This window comes from Leucopleurus acutus (assembly GCF_964270905.1).
Source record: "Leucopleurus acutus genome assembly, chromosome: 20".
Lineage (NCBI taxonomy): Eukaryota > Metazoa > Chordata > Mammalia > Artiodactyla > Delphinidae > Leucopleurus > Leucopleurus acutus.
Window position 1 is genome coordinate 19,702,990 of NC_139162.1, and position 18,598 is coordinate 19,721,587.

Sequence of the window (18,598 nt, forward strand, 5' to 3'; positions counted from 1 at the left end):
TTGCCTCCTGGCTACCTGGGCAGCTCCCGGAGGCTCACAGGCTAGTTTAGCCAGCCCAGGCCGGCATGGCCACGGGTATCGGAGGTAAGTGTAGGCAATGTCCACATTCCCTTGTAGCCACACTTTCGGCCTTCTTCCCCAGAAAACCATTCCCCATCCCCTGCCCTGGGAAGAGAAAGAAGCGCAGGGCAGCCAGGGAGAAGCCAGGCAGCTGCTGAGCAGGCGAATCTTCCCCTGAATCAAGTGCCAGCAGGGTTTGGAGGCAGCGGGAACAACAAACTGGGGTCCCACGGAGGGTGGGATTCCACCGGAGGCCCCGGTAAGGGGCGCAGATGGTTTGGCCCGGGGTTGTCCTTGGTCATAGGAACCGAAGGAATGTCAAACTGGAAAATCCCGGCGAGCACTATTTTTAGAGACGACTTGGAGAGCATTTTTCCAGCTGAAGGGACGAGTTCTTTCAGAAGCAGCAGTTAACTCTAACCCCTGAACCGCTCCCGCCTGGAATCTGCCCAGGCCCGGCCCCTCCCTCCAGGCTCGTGGGAACACTGCGGCAGGAGGAGAGGGACATTTGGTCCTTTCAAACACAAAAAGAGGTTGTTTGTTTTTCACATCTTTGACTACAATCCTCAGACATTAGGAGTTTATACCAGTACCTTTCTTTAAAAGGCCCTTTAAAGGTAGAGAATCATTTCAGACCAAGCTGTTAGTCTTGAAACATTAAACATGATTTTCTTGGATGTTTGGTTCATGCTTAACATTGATAGTTGTTCGTGATAAACTCAGTCTTCCCACTGCAGGCTTTATGCTTGCGATGTTCTCCTTAACTACCGCTGTATTTTTCTGTTTGAAGTAGGAGTCTCTAGGGACCTCCTAATTACTGACCTTATTAAAAGTGGTAGATGAGCACTATTGCTTAATTGAAGTTACAGGAAAAGCAGCCCTACCCCCAACACTAAGGGTTGCCCTGGGGAGGGGCCTCAGGAAGAAACAAAGTGAAACTGGAACCTCTTCCCTCCTCAACGTTATCAGGCACTGCCTCCAGGGACAGAACACGCAGGGACCCCAGTTTGGGAAGGTGTTTTGCTCCCAGCCCTTCATGGAATTCAGATTCTAAAGTCCTTGTAGGACCAATGCTTTATGGAATCAGTGTGCTTGGGGAGGAGGAGGGGGGGGTGTGTGTGTGTGGCTAGAGTGGGGAATCCCCCAGGCTTGGAGGTCGTTGCCCTTCCGCTAAATGAGAGGCTGAGAGACTTGGGAAGAGGCCAGGCCCGATGTAGGTGAAGCGGCATATACTGGGGCTTAGCATGTATCTAAGGATGCTATATACTCTGAGCAGTTTTTTTTCAGGATGAGTTCAGGGACTGAGATAAGGATCAGCATTATGGTTGCTGGCAGAGCCTATCCACTGGCAACAATTAACAAAGTAGCATCTGGTTTCTTCATCAGTCTCTTCTGAGTCTGGTTTCCTTGAGTCAGCCCTGGATATGTGGACCAGACCCTGGAGCCAGGGACCTGAGGCGGCCCACTTCTCTTGTCATTTATCACCCTCATTTTGTCTTCAGCACTTGTAGACACCTGGAGGCACAGCTATAGCCACAGACTCATGCTGTATTACGACTGAACACTTGAGGAAGGCACAATACCAAGTTTTATCTACTCTTAATATGTGGGATTCCCAATAACACCCATTGGAAGTCTGTGAACTTCTGTTAAAAACTAGAAGGAAAAATTTCGAGTCTTTCCCCGGAACTAAAAATAAACGTAGGCTAGTGTCCAGGAACAGGGAACAGTTAACAAGTACTGGAGAGGAGCCTCCTATCTTGCTTCCGCTCAATCTACTTCCTTCGATGAAGCCAAAGAGAGCATTCTAAAAGGAGGCCTCACTGGGCCACTCTCCTGCTTAACACGCTTCAGTCCAGAATCTACCCTCTCACATGGTCCCTGAGGCCCTGCAGGGACACCCAAGGCCACCTTTCACCCTTGAATTCTGCACTTGAGCCTCTTCACTGTACTTCGCTTTCTTATCTCTTGGCCTTTGCACATGCTGTTCCCTCTTCCGGGAATGCTCTTCTACCAACCCTTACCATCTCTTTGCCTTGCTAACTGCTCTTCGTATTTCAGACCTCAGCTGAAATTCTGACCCACAGCCTCAATGAAATCCTTCCTGGAAATTCCCATACCACCATGAACAATACTCAGCACATGCTCTATTGTATATTTACTGGTTTCAATGCTTGGTCTCCATGTCTGTGCTGGCAGGGACTATATCTGACTCTCAAGTTCCTTTTTAAAAAAATCATTTTAAATTTAGCTTTTATTAAAATTATATGAGCACATAGTTGAGAGAATCAAATAGTTCTACAAGGCCTATAACCCCCATTACATATCCTGCTCCCCAGAATTGACATTTTTTAACTTTTAACCAATTATTTTTATATTTACATATATATATATATATATATATATATATACACACACACACACACACATATATATATATATGGTTTATTTTTTTGGCCTCACCACGTGGCATGTGGGATCTTAGTTCCTCGACCAGGGATCAAACCCGTGCCCCCTGAAGTGGAAGCGCAGAGTCTTAACCACTGAACCGCCAGGGAAGTCCCTTTACCTTTATATATTTAATTAACATGCATATACTGCTTCCTGTTGAGTTCTCAGTTTTAAGCATCTACTGATCTCCCATGATGGATGATGAGTATTTAGTTCTCTTGCCCACCTTCCCCTTCTCCCTATCATACATGCACACATCCTGTCCCTCTATCCTTTCCTCCTAATAGGGTCAGGTACTTTTGGTTAGATCTGCACTCATTGTTTACATTGTTATAATTATGCAAATGTTATTCACATGTAATTTAGCATACTTCTTTTCTATATATCATTTTATTTCCTGCAGTTCATCTATGAATATTTGCTTAATTTTCTATGCATTTATCACTAATTTATCTCAAAACTTTCCAGAAACTATGAACCTTTCTTTTCTGTGTATTTAAACACATTCTTTTTTTTTTTTTTTTTTTTTTTTTGCGGCACGCGGGCCTCTCACTGTTGTGGCCTCTCCCGTTGCGCAGCACAGGCTCCGGACGCGCAGGCTCAGCGGCCATGGCTCACGGGCCCAGCCGCTCCGCGGCATGTGGGATCTTCCCGGACCAAGGCACAAACCCGTGTCCCCTGCATCGGCAGGCAGACTCTCAACCACTGCACCACCAGGGAAGCCCTAAACACGTTCTTAATTTCATCTTGAAGACATCTCTCGAAGCTCCGGCTGCTCCAATCTGGGCTGCTTAACCCCCAGCCCTGCTGCACAGGGGCCTCTGTCCCCTTCACCATAGGACCCTTATCATCTCTCTCTCTCACCCTTTCCTGGCTCCCATGTCCTCTGCTTCCTTGGTTTAAATCCTTGTTCTGGTGGTGTCCTCCTCCAGCAGCCTCCTAAGAAGAGACAGAGGGAGTCTTTGCATGTCCAAAAGAGTCCTTCATCAATCCTCATACCCGATTGATACTCCAGCTGGAACCAGACTTCTAAGTGGGGATCATTTTTCCTCAGGATGTGGAATGGTTTACTCCATTCCCAAAGCTGCTGTGGAAAAGTCTGATTCCTGATCCTTTATAACGAAACATGCTCTGTTCTTCTCTGGAACCTTGAGGATCTTCTCTTTGCCCCCAGTCGTCTGGTGTACCTGGTGCTGATTCATGTTCATTCATTGTGCTGGGCACTGGTGAGTCTTTTAAATCCAAAACTCATGTCCTTTGGTTCTGGAAAGTGTTACTGAATTTTTTTTTAATTATTATTTTTTGTTTTCTTCCCTCTATATTCTCTGTTCTAACTTTATTAGAGTCTTATTATTCTATTATTCTCTTGGACTATACCTCTAATATTCTTATCTTTTCTCTCATTTTCCATCTCTTTGTCTTTTGGTTCTATTTCCTGTGAGATTCTCTTTAACTCTTATATTGAATTAAAAACCGTTTTGCAGGGCTTCCCTGGTGGTGCAGTGGTAGAGAGTTCGCCTGCCGCTGCAGGGGACACGGGTTCGTGCCCCAGTCCGAGAAGATCCCGCATGCCGCAGAACAGCTGGGCCCGTGGGCCATGGCCGCTGGGCCTGCGCGTCCGGAGCCTGTGCTCCGCAACAGGAGAGGCCACAACAGTGAGAGGCCCGCGTACCGCAAAAAAAAAAAAAAAAATTTTTTTGCTTTCATTTTATTTAGTATCCAAGGACACACACACATAAATATATATAATCTTTCGTATGGTACTCCTGCCCTCAACTGTGCCTAGTGATCCCTAGCTAAGGGACCCTCTGTTTTACCTTCTCCAGAGAAAAAAGATTCCAGTCTTGGGGGATGGTCATGGGTGGGGATCCAGGGATCCATTTGCTTCTTTTTTTTTTTAAATTTAATTAATTAATTTTTGGCTGCCTTGGGTCTTCATTGCTGCGCGTGGGCTTTCTCTAGTTGCAGTGAGCGGGGGCTACTCTTGTTGCAGTGTGCAGGCTTCTCATTGCGGTGGCTTCTCTTGTGTGGCTCGTGGGCTCTAGAGCGCAGGCTCAATATTTGTGGCTCACAGGCTTAGTTGCTCTGTGGCATGTGGGATCTTCCCAGACCAGGGTTCGAACCTGTTGCGTGCATTGGCAGGCGGATTCTTAACCACTGCACCACCAGGGAAGCCCTCCCCATTTGCTTCTTAAAAAGACTTTCATTTGGTCTTTTTTTTTAATTCCTGCTTTCACCCCCCCACTTCTAGATGTGCTTGGTGCTGCCCATTCCTGAGCCTTTTTTCCTGTGATATGACCTAGGTTGCATTTCAGCCTTCCCCTGTGCCAACTTAGGGTTTAGCTTTCTTGGATCTGCTAAGTTAGTTACCACTTGCCCATTTGCTTTTCTGCTTCCAACATTTTGTTGCCATTGTCTCCTTTCCCATTCTTTGTCCCTGTGGTTTTATGCCCTTAAAAAATGTCTCTGTAACTGTCATTTCACTGGGATTTGGGGAGAAAGCAGAGGCCAGAGTCTGCATCCAACCATTCAACTTGTTCTTTCATTGGCAACCTCCAGGTCCTAGCATATTCTTTAGCATATAAGTGCCCAATAAATATTTGTGGGCTGAATGGAGTGTTAGAGTCATTGTCGTTCCCATCTTTGGTAACCAAAAGGTGAGAGCCCTTTAAATTGAGATCTCCTGAGTTATGACATTTACTGCTTCTCACTTCCTAAGTTCACAAGCCCATCTGAATTATATACTAGGCAACACTGTGTAGTGAAAAAATTTGCAAGTGAGTGGGCTCTGCTCACCAATTGTGTGGCCTGGGACTACCAGTCTGAAACCTTAGTCTGGTCTTCTGTAAAATGGGAATAACACTTTCAAGTGCCTTCCTCAGTGTCTAAAGCATGGTAAGCTCTAGATATTTGTGGTGTGGGAGGGTTCAATACCAAAGGGACAATTCTTAGAAAGTCGGTGTTTTACTTAAGCTTAAAATTATCCTTTACACTTGAATTGCAAATTGGTCCCTAATTAATGCCCTTCAGTGCAAAAATCTGTGTTTAACCTGCCTTGGTGATTAGGCAGAGATTGCAAAACCTTTTCAGCTAAGAGAGGAAACTAATGTTAGTCACCGAGGGTCTCCTGTGGGCTAGCTCCCATTCTCGGTCAGGCCGGTGAATCCAGAGCGTACATTGGGAGTTATTCACAAATACAGACCCAGTACTAAGCGACCTCACTCACCCCGACTTCTCACCCCTGTCCCGTTCAGTCCCTGACTTCGGTACTGGTTTGTTGCCCAGTGTGGGAGCCCAGACACTTAGCCCCCTCTTGTCAAACAGTCCAAGTCAGGCCCACCCTGGGCCCCGTACTGTTTCCAGCACGGGGGTCGCACAGCACACCTTGGTCTTCACCGATAAGTCCCCTGGCCTACCTGAAGAAGACCCCACTTCCTCCAGGGAAGAAACGGAGGCAGCGCTCTGGGAAAGCAGCTCCGTGCCCCCTAGGTCCACCTCGACCCTCCGTCAACCCCCATTTTCCCTGCTCCCCACTACTCTTCTTTCCCCGACCTTCGCCCTCCCACGTTATGATCGCCTGGCGCGCAGCCGCGGCCCCGACCCCCGCGCGTACTCAGGTGAGGGCGGAGCCAGAGGCCCTGGCGCCCCGCCCCGCTCCGCCCCGCCCTCCCGAGGCCCCGCAGCGCGGGCAGCTACCTCCACCCGCTGGAGCCGCGGAGCGCCGCCGAGCGGCCGGCGGGCGGGCACTCGCTCCGCCCCCTCCCGGCTGGCCGCGCCGGCTCCCGCCTCCTTCCCTCTCCGCCAGCTCCCGCCTCCCTCCCTTTCCGCTGCCGAGGCGGCGGGAGCCGAGCCCGAGCGGACCGAGCCGCGGCCGCAGCCGGGCGGCGGGCGCAGAGGCGGCGGCGGCGGCTGTGCGGGCAGTTAGTCGTCGTCGTCGGCGGCGGCGATGCGGCGGCCCCGCTGAGCCCGCTAGCTCCGGGCGCCTGAGGCCAGCCGCGCAAGGCGGCCCGGGTCGGGCGGCAGCATGCGGAGCGGCGAGGAGCTGGACGGCTTCGAGGGCGAGGCCTCGAGCACCTCCATGATCTCGGGCGCCAGCAGTCCGTACCAGCCCACCACCGAGCCGGTGAGCCAGCGCCGCGGGCTGGCTGGCCTGCGCTGCGACCCGGACTACCTGCGCGGCGCGTTTGGCTGCCTCAAGGTCGCCCAAGTGGTAGGTGCCGGGCGGGGCCCCAGGTGCCGGCGGGCGGCCTAGCCGCGCGCCTTCCCTCCCTGCTCCCGCTTCAGGGGGCGCAGGCCCGGCCGGCCTCCACCGCGCACTCGCTTCCCATGGCCCCAGTCCTTGCTCTCCCTCTCCTTCGCTGGCTCCCCGTGCCGCCCTCCCGCCTCCCCTGGGGACCCTGCCGCCTCAGGTGTGCGCCTTCTACCTGAACACCTGCCCCCGGGCCTTCCTGTCCACTCCAAACTTCGCTGTCGCGAGCCTCTTTCACTGTTGGGTTTGGTGGTGCGCGAAACCCGGCCGGGGTCATGCTGTCCCCTGGGTACTGCTGGTCATAGCAACTTGTGTTAGGTGTTCAGGGCCCGCACATCCTCCACTCCTCCGGATGGTCCTCGTTTGTCTCGGCTTCCACCACTGGGGACTGTGGCTCGGTTTCTTCCCCGGCGCCCAGCACAGTGCTGGGCATATGGTAGACGCTCAAATAAATGTTGAATGGAGGCATGTAGTCCAGATGCATTGGGGGAGCCCAGATCTGCCCAGAGTCTCCAGTTTATGCTGCAGAGGTTTTGTTTGTTTTTTGTTATTTATTTATTTATGGCAGCATTGGGTCTTCGTTGCTGCACGGGGGCTTTCTCTAGTTGCAGTGAGTGGGAGCTACTCTTTGTTGCCTTTCACGGGCTTCTCATTGCGGTGGCTTCTCTTGTTGCGGAGCACGGGCTCCAGGCACTCGGGCTTCAGTAGTTGTGGCACGTGGGCTCGATAGTTGTGGCTCCCGGGCTCTAGAGTGTAGACTCAGTAGTTGTGGTGCACGGGCTTAGTTGCTCTACGGCATGTGGGATCTTACTGGACCAGGGCTCGAACCAGTGTCCCCTGCATTGGCAGGCGGATTCTTAACCACTGGCCACCAGGGAAGTCCCTGCTGCAGAGGTTTTGATTCCTTCTAATTAGCCCAGAAGGTAGAACCGGCATCCCTGAATCCTCCGCCCCAGCACGGTGGCTGGCATTGCCCAGTTGGTACCCAGAGTTAAATCACTATGGGAGGGCAGCCAGTTTTGGAGGTAACAGAAACAGAGAACTTTCTTTTGGGCTTGTCTATGGTAGAGCTCATTTCTCAGAATTCTTATTTTAGCTTTCAGGGTGTTCAGGGCAGGGGCCTGTCCCCTCTGCCCCTCTTTTGTGGTTTTCTAACAGGCCTCTTTGGTTTGTTACTTAGCTCTGCTGTGGATAGAGCATACTCCAGTTCGGAAAAAACTGTCCCTATATCCCCTGACACAGGTAGGCCTTTCACTGAGGCCTGGCAGCGACTTCTCATCTAGAGAAGCCATTTGCACAGAGGTGCAATGTATGTGCATTTTGTTTCTTCCAAGCATTGGTCTTCTTGTGCTTACTTGAGTACATAGATAAAGGTTCCTTGGGAATCATTTAATGTGTGGATATCCTTTAAATAAAGGTCTCAGTGTTTGTAAATTGCAGAATCATAGACTGTTCTCGCTCTCTCGCTCTCTCGCTCTCTCGCTCTCTCGCTCTCTCGCTCTCTCGCTCTCTCGCTCTCTCGCTCTCTCGCTCTCTCGCTCGGGTGAAAGGCTTGTTCTGCTGATTGCAGGAGGGTATTTTTGAAGGGCTCTCAGGAAAGACAAACGGAGCAGGTTATTCCTCTCTAGAATTTTAAACTGACCTTATCTGGTAAAGTGGAATGTTCCAAGAGATATATTTGTTCTGTAGTTAGGCATTGTTGTTAGCAAAGTGAATGGAGGAGTGGGGGAGGTGTATAACTGCCTTTAAAAAGAGGCAGCTAGCTGATGTTTGAGTACAGCACTGATAATCAGAAGTGAATTAAAGAGCAGGATGGGAGGGAACCTGGGCCCAGGTGGAATTTAGGGCCTTGTTAAGTACCTTGTTTTGTTTACTCTGGACTTTTGAAAGTACATAGAGCTTGCCATTCAAAAGATCTGATAAAAGAATGAAATCCAGTAGTTTATATAAAATGTTAGATATCACCTCATTGCTGGAATTTTGTCACCTAAAGCCAGAAATGGAAGCCAGTGGTATTTATCACTGCCTTTTCGTAAGGTGCTGTTTTTTTTTTTTTTTTTGTAGAGCTTTACTTTTCATCTGGAAGAACTTTGGGGCCCAGCCCCTAAAATCTCGCCTAACTCTTGTCTTTTGTCTAATCTCTAGAATTTAAACAGCGAGAGGTTATGTTATGTGTGGGTGAGTGAAGGATGGGGACCTGCTTGAAGGGTATGGCAACGTGAAACAGTTCCATGCATTTAGCTTTTCAGCCTTGTTAAAAAAAAAAAATCAGGGTTTTTAGGGGGAAAAACCGCCACAAAACTTAAAGATAGTGGACACTCAACTTAAACTGGAAAAGAAGACAAGAGTTGTTATGAAGATATTTCTTTTTGTTTTTGGCCATGCCGTGGGGTATCTTAGTTCTCCGACCAGGGATCAAACCCGTGCCCCTTGCCTCGGAAGCATGGAGTCCTGTCCACTGCACCGCCAGGGAAGTCCCTGAAGATATTTCTAAGATGTTACAAAGCTCAGAATCCCATCAAGAAATATGTCTAATATAAGTTCTAATTCTAATATAAGTTTTTGAGAAAAAATTTGACTTTTTTTCGTTTTAGGTTTTAGAGACATTTTTTGTGGTTTGTGGCCTATTGCCACCTGCAGGTCCTTGCTCCAAGTGTGGTCAGCTGCATTGCCAGCACCTGAGAGCTTATTAGAAATGCAGAATCAGAGGCCTAACCCCAGACTTTCTGAATCATAATCTGCAGTTTAGCAAGATTCTCCGGGAGATTCTCGTGCACATTAAAGTTTGAGACTTTACCTTTCTGTATCATTTTAGTGTTAAAACCTTACACAGTACTAGCAATCAGTTCTCTATCAGAACCGTAAATAGTCAACCTCAAGGCTGAGGTTTTTCTGTAAAATGAGCCTATATCTCTCAAAAAGAATTAGGAGAATGAGGTAGTATGTAGAAATTAGCACCTAGTTTATTAGGCGCTTAGTTAGTGTGTAATAAAACGTTAGTTGTCACTGTTGCTAACTAATACTTCCTGCCTTTAAAGAAACTTGGTGAAAATGCCACCCCCAAATTATAATTATATATTTTATAATTATAATTTTATAATTATATATATTTGAATTAAAGATAGTTTACTTCCTAGTGATTTAAAAGTTAAATCGATATTTTAAATGGAATGCTATTTGATAGTAAAACTAATCTGAAATATTATGGAAATTAATCAATGCATTTTCATAGATTATATCTTTTTTAAAATTAATTTATTTTTGGCTGCGTTGGGTCTTCGTTGCTGCGCGTGGCCTTTCTCTAGTTGTGGCGAGCGGGGGCTACTCTTTGTTGAGGTGCACGGGCTTCTCACTGTGGGGGCTTCTCTTGTTGCCGAGCATGGGCTCTAGGCGCATGGGCTTCAGTAGTTGTGGCTCGCGGTCTCTAGGGCGCAGGCTCAGTAGTTGTGGCGCACAGCCTTAGTTGCCCCGAGGCATGTGGGCTCGAACCCGTGTCCCCTGCATTGGCAGGCGGATTCTTAACCACTGCGCCACCAGGGAAATCCTAGATTATATGTTTTAAAAATGAAACTCGGGGCTTCCCTGATTCAGGGAACACGGGTTTGTGCCCCGGTCCGGGAGGGTCCCGCGTGCCGCGGAGCGGCTGGGCCCGTGAGCCATGGCCGCTGAGCCTGCGCGTCCGGAGCCTGTGCTCTGCAACGGGAGAGGTCACAACAGTGAGAGGCCCGCGTACCGCAAAAAAAAGAAAAGAAACTCATACCTATTTCTTAGTTGGGGAGAGTATCTCCTGTGGTTATTTCAAACAATATAAATGTACTTTTTGTAGGAAAAGAGTTGGTTTAAGCTATTGATTTAAATACCTTCTTCTTTCTTTTGAATGTGGATTCTGTGAGCGCTTATTGGTTTTTAGCTCTCAGACATCATTTAATGAAATAGTTAATGTGGGCCTTTTTTTTTTTTTTTTTTGCGGTACGCGGGCCTCTCACTGCTGTGGCCTCTCCCGTTGCGCAGCGCAGGCCCAGCAGCCATGGCTCACGGGCCCAGCCACTACGCGGCATGTGGGATCCTCCTGGACTGGGGCGCAAACCCGCGTCCCCTGCATCGGCAGGCGGACTCCCAACCACTGCGCCACCAGGGAAGCCCAGGGGCCTTTTGTTTATTGTTTGGTTTGGATTTTTTTTCCAAAGCACTTGGTTGAAAGAAGAATTTTGCTCTTGGGATTGGGGTGGGGCGTACTATCGCTTATACCATGATGTTAGGACAGTGTCAGAAGAGGACAGGACCTAGATGGGACAACTTTCTGAATCACAACAGCAGGCATCATTAATGAGTGCTTACTCTACTGTTATCACCTTTATTTTATGGTTGAGAAGGTTAGAGGCACCGAGGTCATGACTCGTTTAAGGTCACGTGGCTAGTGGTTGGTGGAGCTGGGATTTGAACCCAGGTGGTGTGCTCTTTCCTGCCTCCTGAACACATCATTTTGAGTTGTTCCACAGAGCAGAGGAGACCTTGACTCCAAGGACATTTCTGAGGTCTTTTGTCAGCCTGGTGACTTTTTGGGTGACTTTTACGTGCTGAAGTGATACACTTAACAAGGGTTTTGATTTCTCAGTGGCCATTGCGCTGTCCCTAGGTGTGCAGTTCCTGTTCCTCACCCAGCAGACCTGCCACTTTCTGCCTTGAGGGGATAGGCCTTCTCAAAAGAGCCAAGAGCAGAATCAGCTTTTAAGATCCAAAAACACCTCTCAAGGAGCTCTTTTGCTTCTGATCCCTTTCTTTTTATTTTCTTTTTTGTTTACATTTATTTTATTTTATTTTTTGGCCGTGCCCCGTGGCATGTGGGATCTTAGATCCCCGACCAGGGATCGAACCTGAGTCCCCTGCAGTGGGAGTTCAGAGTCTTAACCACTGGACCACCAGGGAAGTCCCTGGATCCCTTTCTTGAGCCCCTCCCACGACTGATAGACCTTCTGACATTGCATTGCATTTGTTTAGGACTATTTTTTTTTTTTTTTTTTTTGTGGCCTCTCCCATTGCAGAGCACAGGCTCCGGACGCAGGCTCAGAGGCCATGGCTCATGGGCCCAGCCGCTCTGCGGCATGTGGGGTCTTCCCAGACCGGGGCACAATCCCAGACCGGGGCACAAACCCGCGTCGTCTGCATCGTCAGGCGGACTCTCAACCACTGCGCCACCAGGGAAGCCCTAGGACTATTTTTTAAACAAAGTTGGGTAATAGGTGATGTTTAAATTCAAATTTTAGCTCTGCTGATCTCCTTGAAATCTCTTAACCCCATTGTTTCTTGGCTTCCTCCGTAGTAGAATGTGAGTGGTAATGACTGAGCATTTTAGGAATTGTAAGAACTAAACCGTTAATGTTTGACAGGTGCTTTCTTAGGTAACTCAAAGACAGATGTGAGCGTTTGCATTTCAGGGTTGGGTGATAAGTATCTTTTATTTGATGGAAACTGTCAGTTTTTCATCCCATGCTGGTGAGCACTTCCCTCACCTTTCTGGCTTTCTTGGGCTATACAGAAGCAGGGCAGGGGCGTGCAGAGAATGGCCAGTGAAGTAGTTTCACTGCATTGGATTCTCACTTCTACCTTAAGGTGGCTCCTTATAAAACAGTCCCATTTTCCCTTGGGCAGTTTGTTATCTTTGGGAGTTGTCTTCCTGGTCAAAAACTTGAAGTCAAATAAATTCTAGCAGAATTTAAGCAAAGATTAAAACCACTCTTAAGTTTTTATGATGATTAAAAATAGTAAAATTATCATCCAAGACCTCAGGAAAGTGTCTAGTACACATCTGTTTTATAAAACCAGACAAAGATGGTTCAAGAAAAGAAAGCTTCAGACCTCATCCTCATGAACATCATCCTCATGAACACAGGCACAAAAATCCTCAACGAACTACTAGGAAATCTAGGAAATCGAATCCAGCAATGTTATGTAAAAAGAATAGTACAGGACAATCATTGTGACTTATCCCAGGAAGAAAAGGCTGGTTCAGTTTTCCAAAATCAGGAGATATAATCCGCCATACTAACAGTTTAAAGCACAAAAAGCACTTGATTATGTCAGGGGATGCAGAAAAGAACTTTTGACAAAATTCAACATTCATTCACGATAAATGTGGCCAAGAAGACTAGTAAGATAAGGGAACTGCCTCAACCTGGAAAAGGGCATCTGCCAGAAATCTACAGCTGACATACTTAGTGGTGAAAATACTTTCCCCTTAAGATGGGGAGCAAGGCAATGATGTCTGTTCTCACCACATGTCTCTTCTGTCTTCCACATCCTACTGGAAGTGCTAGCCAGTGCAAGAAAAATAAATAGAAGGCATTCAGACTGGAAAGAAAGAAAAACTCCCTATTTGCAGATGGCATGATTGTCTATGTAGACAATCCCATGGAAATCTATAAAAAAGCTCCTAGGACTAATGTGTGAGTCAGCAAGGTGGTAGCATACAAGGTCAACACACAAAAATCAATCATATTTTTATGTCCTAGCAATCAATCATTGGAAACTGAAATTGAAAAAACAAAAAGCAACCCATATCAGTTATGATAGCTCTAAAAAGAATGAAATACTTAGGGCTAAATCTAACAAAACATGTACAGGATCTACATGCTGAAAACTACAAAACACCGAAGAAGGAAATCAAAGACCACTGAAATAAGTGGGCAGACATACTGTGCTCATGGATTGGAAGATTCAATATAGTTATTAAAATATCACTTCTTGGGCTTCCCTGGTGGCACAGTGGTTGAGAATCCACCTACCAATGCAGGGGACATGCGTTTGACCCTGGTCGGGAAAAATCCCACATGCTGCGCCACAACTACCGAGCCTGTGCTCTAGAGCCCGCGAGCCACAACTACTGAGCCTGCGTGCTGCAACTACTGAGCCCATGCGCCTAGAGCCTGTGCTCCGCAACAAGAGAAGCCGCCACAGTGAGAAGCCCGCACACCGCAACGAAGAGTAGCCCCCACTCACCGCGACTGGAGAAAGCCCGCATGCAGCAACGAAGACCCAATGCAGCCAAAAATAAATTTTAAAAAATATATAAAAGCTTTAAAAAAATAAATTAAAAAAATATGTATCACTTCTCCACAGATTGATCTGTAGGTTTAACACTATCCCAAAATCCCAGCAAGACTTTTTTAGATAGAGAAGATGATTCTAAAATTGATATGGAAAGTCAGGTTAGCCAGGCAGAGGGATGATGAAGGATTGGTTTTGAGGGCAGAGGGAACAACACAACATGAAGATAGAACATGGAGTTTAGGGGTGTGTGTGTGTGTGTTGGGGGCTGGGATGGGGAGGGGCTCTGAGAGTATGGACTTTATGTCTCTTATCACCATGAGACTTTTGGCCAGTTGCTTGTTCACTTCAGGACACAAGCAGGTCTCCTTATTTGTAAATCAGGGCTGATGAGAGTGTTACTGGCACCTGTGAGCCTTCCATACAAAGTCCTTAGCAAAGTGTCTCTCACATGGAAGTCACACCAACCTGTTACCACTATCGAATATCTCTGGAATGGTACAAATTGGGAAACTGGGTGACCAAGGGTCAGGGTGGAAGGGAGATTTATTTTTCACTGTATTTGAATTGTATACCACATGCAGATATCTTCTATTCAAAAATTCCCAAAGCATCAGCTGTTACTAGCTCTACCTTAGTATAGGTTAGCCTTAAAGCTATTATACCAATCATAATCTTTAGTTAACCTTTTATTACTTTCTTACTTTTAATTTGGAGGCTCTTTTAGGGAGAATGATTTAGATAATACAGTACAGACATCTTGAAGAAACTTGAAGCTTAAAAGTTTTTCAATCTATTTTCCTGTTTTTTTTTTAAAAAAGAAACCTTCTGCACAGTTGTGGGTGCTTAATAAATTTATTGATGCTAATGAAAAAATTTCTCCCATTTGAAAGGAATCTACCCTATAGGGCTGGCTACTATAGTTAATAATACTGTATTGCAGTTGTAATTGAAAGTTGCTAAGAGAATAGATCTGATAAGCTCTCATCACAAGAAAAAATTTTTTTTAAACTATATATGGTGACGCATGTTAAATAAGACTTATTGTGGTGATAATGTGTATATCATTATTGATACAAATATTGATATATAGAAATACTGAATCATTATGTTGTACACTTGAAACTAATGTAATGTTATATTCCAGTTATATTTCAATTAAAAAAAATTGTAACATTGAAGGAAATTAGGGAAAAAATCTTAGTCAAATGAAAACCACTTTGGAATTTTTCCCTTCCAAAGGCTGCATAAGATCCCCTGATCATGGTTTCCAATATTTTGCTATTAGGAAGGATCCTTCAGTAAATGTCCTTCCTTCTTCTTTTGAATTGTGACTATTTTTTGTTAAATTTCAGGGAGTGCTATTACTAGATCAAAGGGCAATATCATTACATTTCTGAACATTAAAAAAAATATATGGACTTGGTCCTACAACATACGTAAAGGTCTCACTTTATCCCAAGTTAACAGTGTGCTTACCCACAAGAACTTATCACTGGGAAATGCTGAGTTCAGTAAGACCTTCAGGACTCCTCCTGGGTCGTAGGGCCAAATTAATTTTTTCTTGGGACTTCCCTGGTGGTCCAGTGGCTAAGACTCCATGCCCCCAATGCAGGGGACCTGGGTTCAATCCTTGGTCAGGGAACTAGATCCCACATGCCGCAACTAAGAGTTCACATGCAGCAGCTAAAAGATCCTGCATACCATAAGACCTGGTGCAGCCAAAATTTAAAAAAAAAAAAAATTTTCTTTCTTGATAGCCCTGGAAACCTTTGTTCTTTCTTTCTTTTTTAAAAAAATTTATTTTTTCTCTTCCAGTTTTATTGAGATATATTTGACATAGACACTGTATAAGTTTAAGGTGTGCAGCATAATGATTTGATTTACATACATCATGAAATGATTACCACTATAAGTTTAGTGAACATCCACCATCTCAGATAGTTACAAAATTAAAGAAATAGAAAAAAAACTTTTTTTCCTTGTGATGAGAATAACTCTTAGGATTTACTCGCTTAACTTTCATATATAACAGCAGCAGTGTTTATTATACTCACCATGCTGTGCATCACATCCCTAGTACTTATTTATCTTGTACCTGGAAGTTTGTACCTTGTGACCACCCTCATCCATCCCCCTCTCCCCTGCGTGCCGCCTCTGGTAACCACAATTCTGATCTCTTTTTCTATGAGTTTGATGTTGAAGTATAATTGACCTAGAACACTACGTTAATTCTTGTTATACAGCATAGCGATTTGATATTTCTGTACACCTCAAAATGATCATTGTGATGACCTTTTATCTTTTCTTTCCTTTTTTTTTTTTTTTTTTTTGCGGTACGCGGGCCCCTCACTGTTGTGGCCTCTCCGTTGCGGAGCACAGGCTCCGGACGCGCAGGCTCATTGGTCATGGCTCACGGGCCCAGCCGCTCTGTGGCATGAGGGATCTTCCCGGAGGGAGGCACGAACCCGTGTCCCCTGAATCGGCAGGCGGACTCTCAACCACTGCGCCACCAGGGAAGCCCTATCTTTTCTTTCTTTTTAAGAAATATTTATTTATTTGGCTGCGTCGGATCTTAGTTGTGGCCTGCGGGATCTTTTGTTGCGGCGCACGGGGCTTCGTTGCCCTGTGGCACGTGGGATCTTAGTTCCCCAGCCAGGGATCGAACCTGTGTCCCCTGCATTGGAAGGCGGATTCTTAACCACTCGACCACCAGGGAAGTCCCTGATGACCTCTTTTCTTAATTACAAAGTACTAAGAGCCTTTCCTAGGTCATGGCACTTAATAGGATGCTTAGGGGGGCAAGGGCAGTGTACATGCCCTGCCAAATCCATGATGCTTCTCCCTCCTGGTAGAATGAATGGATGCTTACCTGCATGCTGGAGAGAGGCATGTTTCCAGCCTAGAGGTAGTGCTGGATTTACCTGAGATGTAGCACATATGTGATCCACCCCATTAAGGGCTGAGGTCTGTATGGCTGCCAAAGCTGATTATTTTCCATGATGGTCCATTTAGCTCCCTGAGCTGTTGAAATGACCTGGAAATAGCAGCAGTCTGGCCTTCAACCCACAGCTATCACTCACTGCCTCTTTATCCTCATTCCTGGAAGTGGCTCCGAATCCTTTTGTAGGGTGATGTCGTATTTCTTTGGAAAATAAAGTTGTTTGTTAGAGCATAGCGCAGTAGTCAAAGGCCTGTAACTGTGATCACAGAGCCTAAATTTCCCCAGTCTCAATTTTCTGTGCTGTCTCAGACCATATATAAGTACATCCTAAGTTTTAAAAAATTACTGTACTTTTAAATTATGAAATATTCCAAGCATTGAAATTAGAGCAGCAAGTACCGTATATTGACAGTGAGTCCTGAGGTTTTTGTTTGGAAAATAAGATGATTCCTGTGTGTGCAAGAGAGGTAAAAAGTCAGGGCGAGATGAACTGGGATTTGGATTCATTAGCAGGGTGAGACTTCAGAGAGTCTAGAAGGAGGAGGAAAGGCAGAGAGTAAGAGAGCAGGGCACCTCCGGACGAGGGGATGGCCTCAGCATCTTGTCTGGTGGCGAAGAGCCAGTTTAAACTTTCAAAGGCTCAGTTCAAAGTGGTCCAGAGCTGGGAACAGGCCTGCAGCTGGCTGAAGAGGGACAGATGAGTAGAAGGGTACGGAGGTCAGAAAGTGACACCTCCTTCGGGAGAAGATCTTGCCTTTTTAGCATTTGGAAACTATCTTATTTTGAAGCGGTTTAACTTCTTGATGGGGGGGATTTTTGTGTGAAAAATTCTCACTTAAAGGCGGGGGTGGCGCCCAGCCCTCCTCTCAGCACCTCTCGTGTGTGGCCTTGTGTCCTCACATAGAATGGTGGGGTCTGCCACTGGTTTTCAGAGTGGGGGGGTCCCCTGGGAGCCCTGAGTTTATTAATTTAGAAGTGGGGGTTGAGAATCAGACTGAGGGGCTGGGTACCAACTGTGTTTCAGAAAGTCTAATATAAACTGCATTAAACAGAGTAAGCCCAGTTTCTTTTTTGACTGGGGTTTTAAGGTACTGATTATTTCACTTGACCAGAAGCTTTGATTAACTTTTTGAGTAACATACTCCTGCCTTAGAGTCTTTGCATCTGAGGTTTATTCTTCCATCCCCTCCACCCCTTCCCAGAAATGCCCACTTGGCTCTGTTCTTCAGAACTGCTGTTCTTCTCTTCTGCTCAAGAGACCTTCCCCGACCACCTGCCAAAAGTAGGACACTCCCCCATCCCTGCTCTTTATCCCCCTCACCCTGCTTTACTTTTCTTCTCAGCATTTACCACCCAACTAGAATACTAACTCCACGAGAGCAGAGGCTTTGTGTTTTGAGTTCCCTGAGGTATCCTCAGTGTCTAAAACAGTGCCTGGCCCATAGTGAGGCACCGAATGAACAGGTGAATACACATATCGGTTTCACAGGAGAAAGAAAAAAAATAACAGTTTATGTATTATTTAACATAGTTTGTAAGGTCAAATTATTTGAAAACATGGGATCTACAAGGGAACAATAACATTTATATATTTATAAGCAAATAAGCTTCTGGACTCTGTTGTAAGTGGAAAATATTGGGGAGAAAGTATGGAAATAAAATGCCATTGTAATGATTTTTTTCATTTTTTAACCGTGAGTTTTAAGTGTATCTAGTGCTACTAGGAAACAGAAGCTTTTGCTTAGGAGACAGATTTTTGTAAGAGGGGAAACCATAAGAGGCTTTGCCAAGCTTTTTGCTTAGGAACGTATAAAATGAAAACCAGGGGTTCTGTAATTATTACTAAAGTT

General features: G+C 46.2%; 1 protein-coding gene across 1 annotated transcript in view; it reads left to right on the forward strand.

Annotated features, from left to right (window-relative positions):
- Positions 1-6,431: 6,431 nt before the first annotated feature.
- CMTM4 (CKLF like MARVEL transmembrane domain containing 4) overlaps positions 6,432-18,598 on the forward strand; it is a 64,602-nt gene continuing 52,435 nt past the window's right edge. The window contains exon 1 of the mRNA XM_082863240.1: positions 6,432-6,721. Within this exon, the coding sequence (XP_082719366.1) occupies positions 6,536-6,721 (186 nt within the window). The 5' untranslated portion in view covers positions 6,432-6,535. The remainder of the gene's footprint in view (positions 6,722-18,598) is intronic.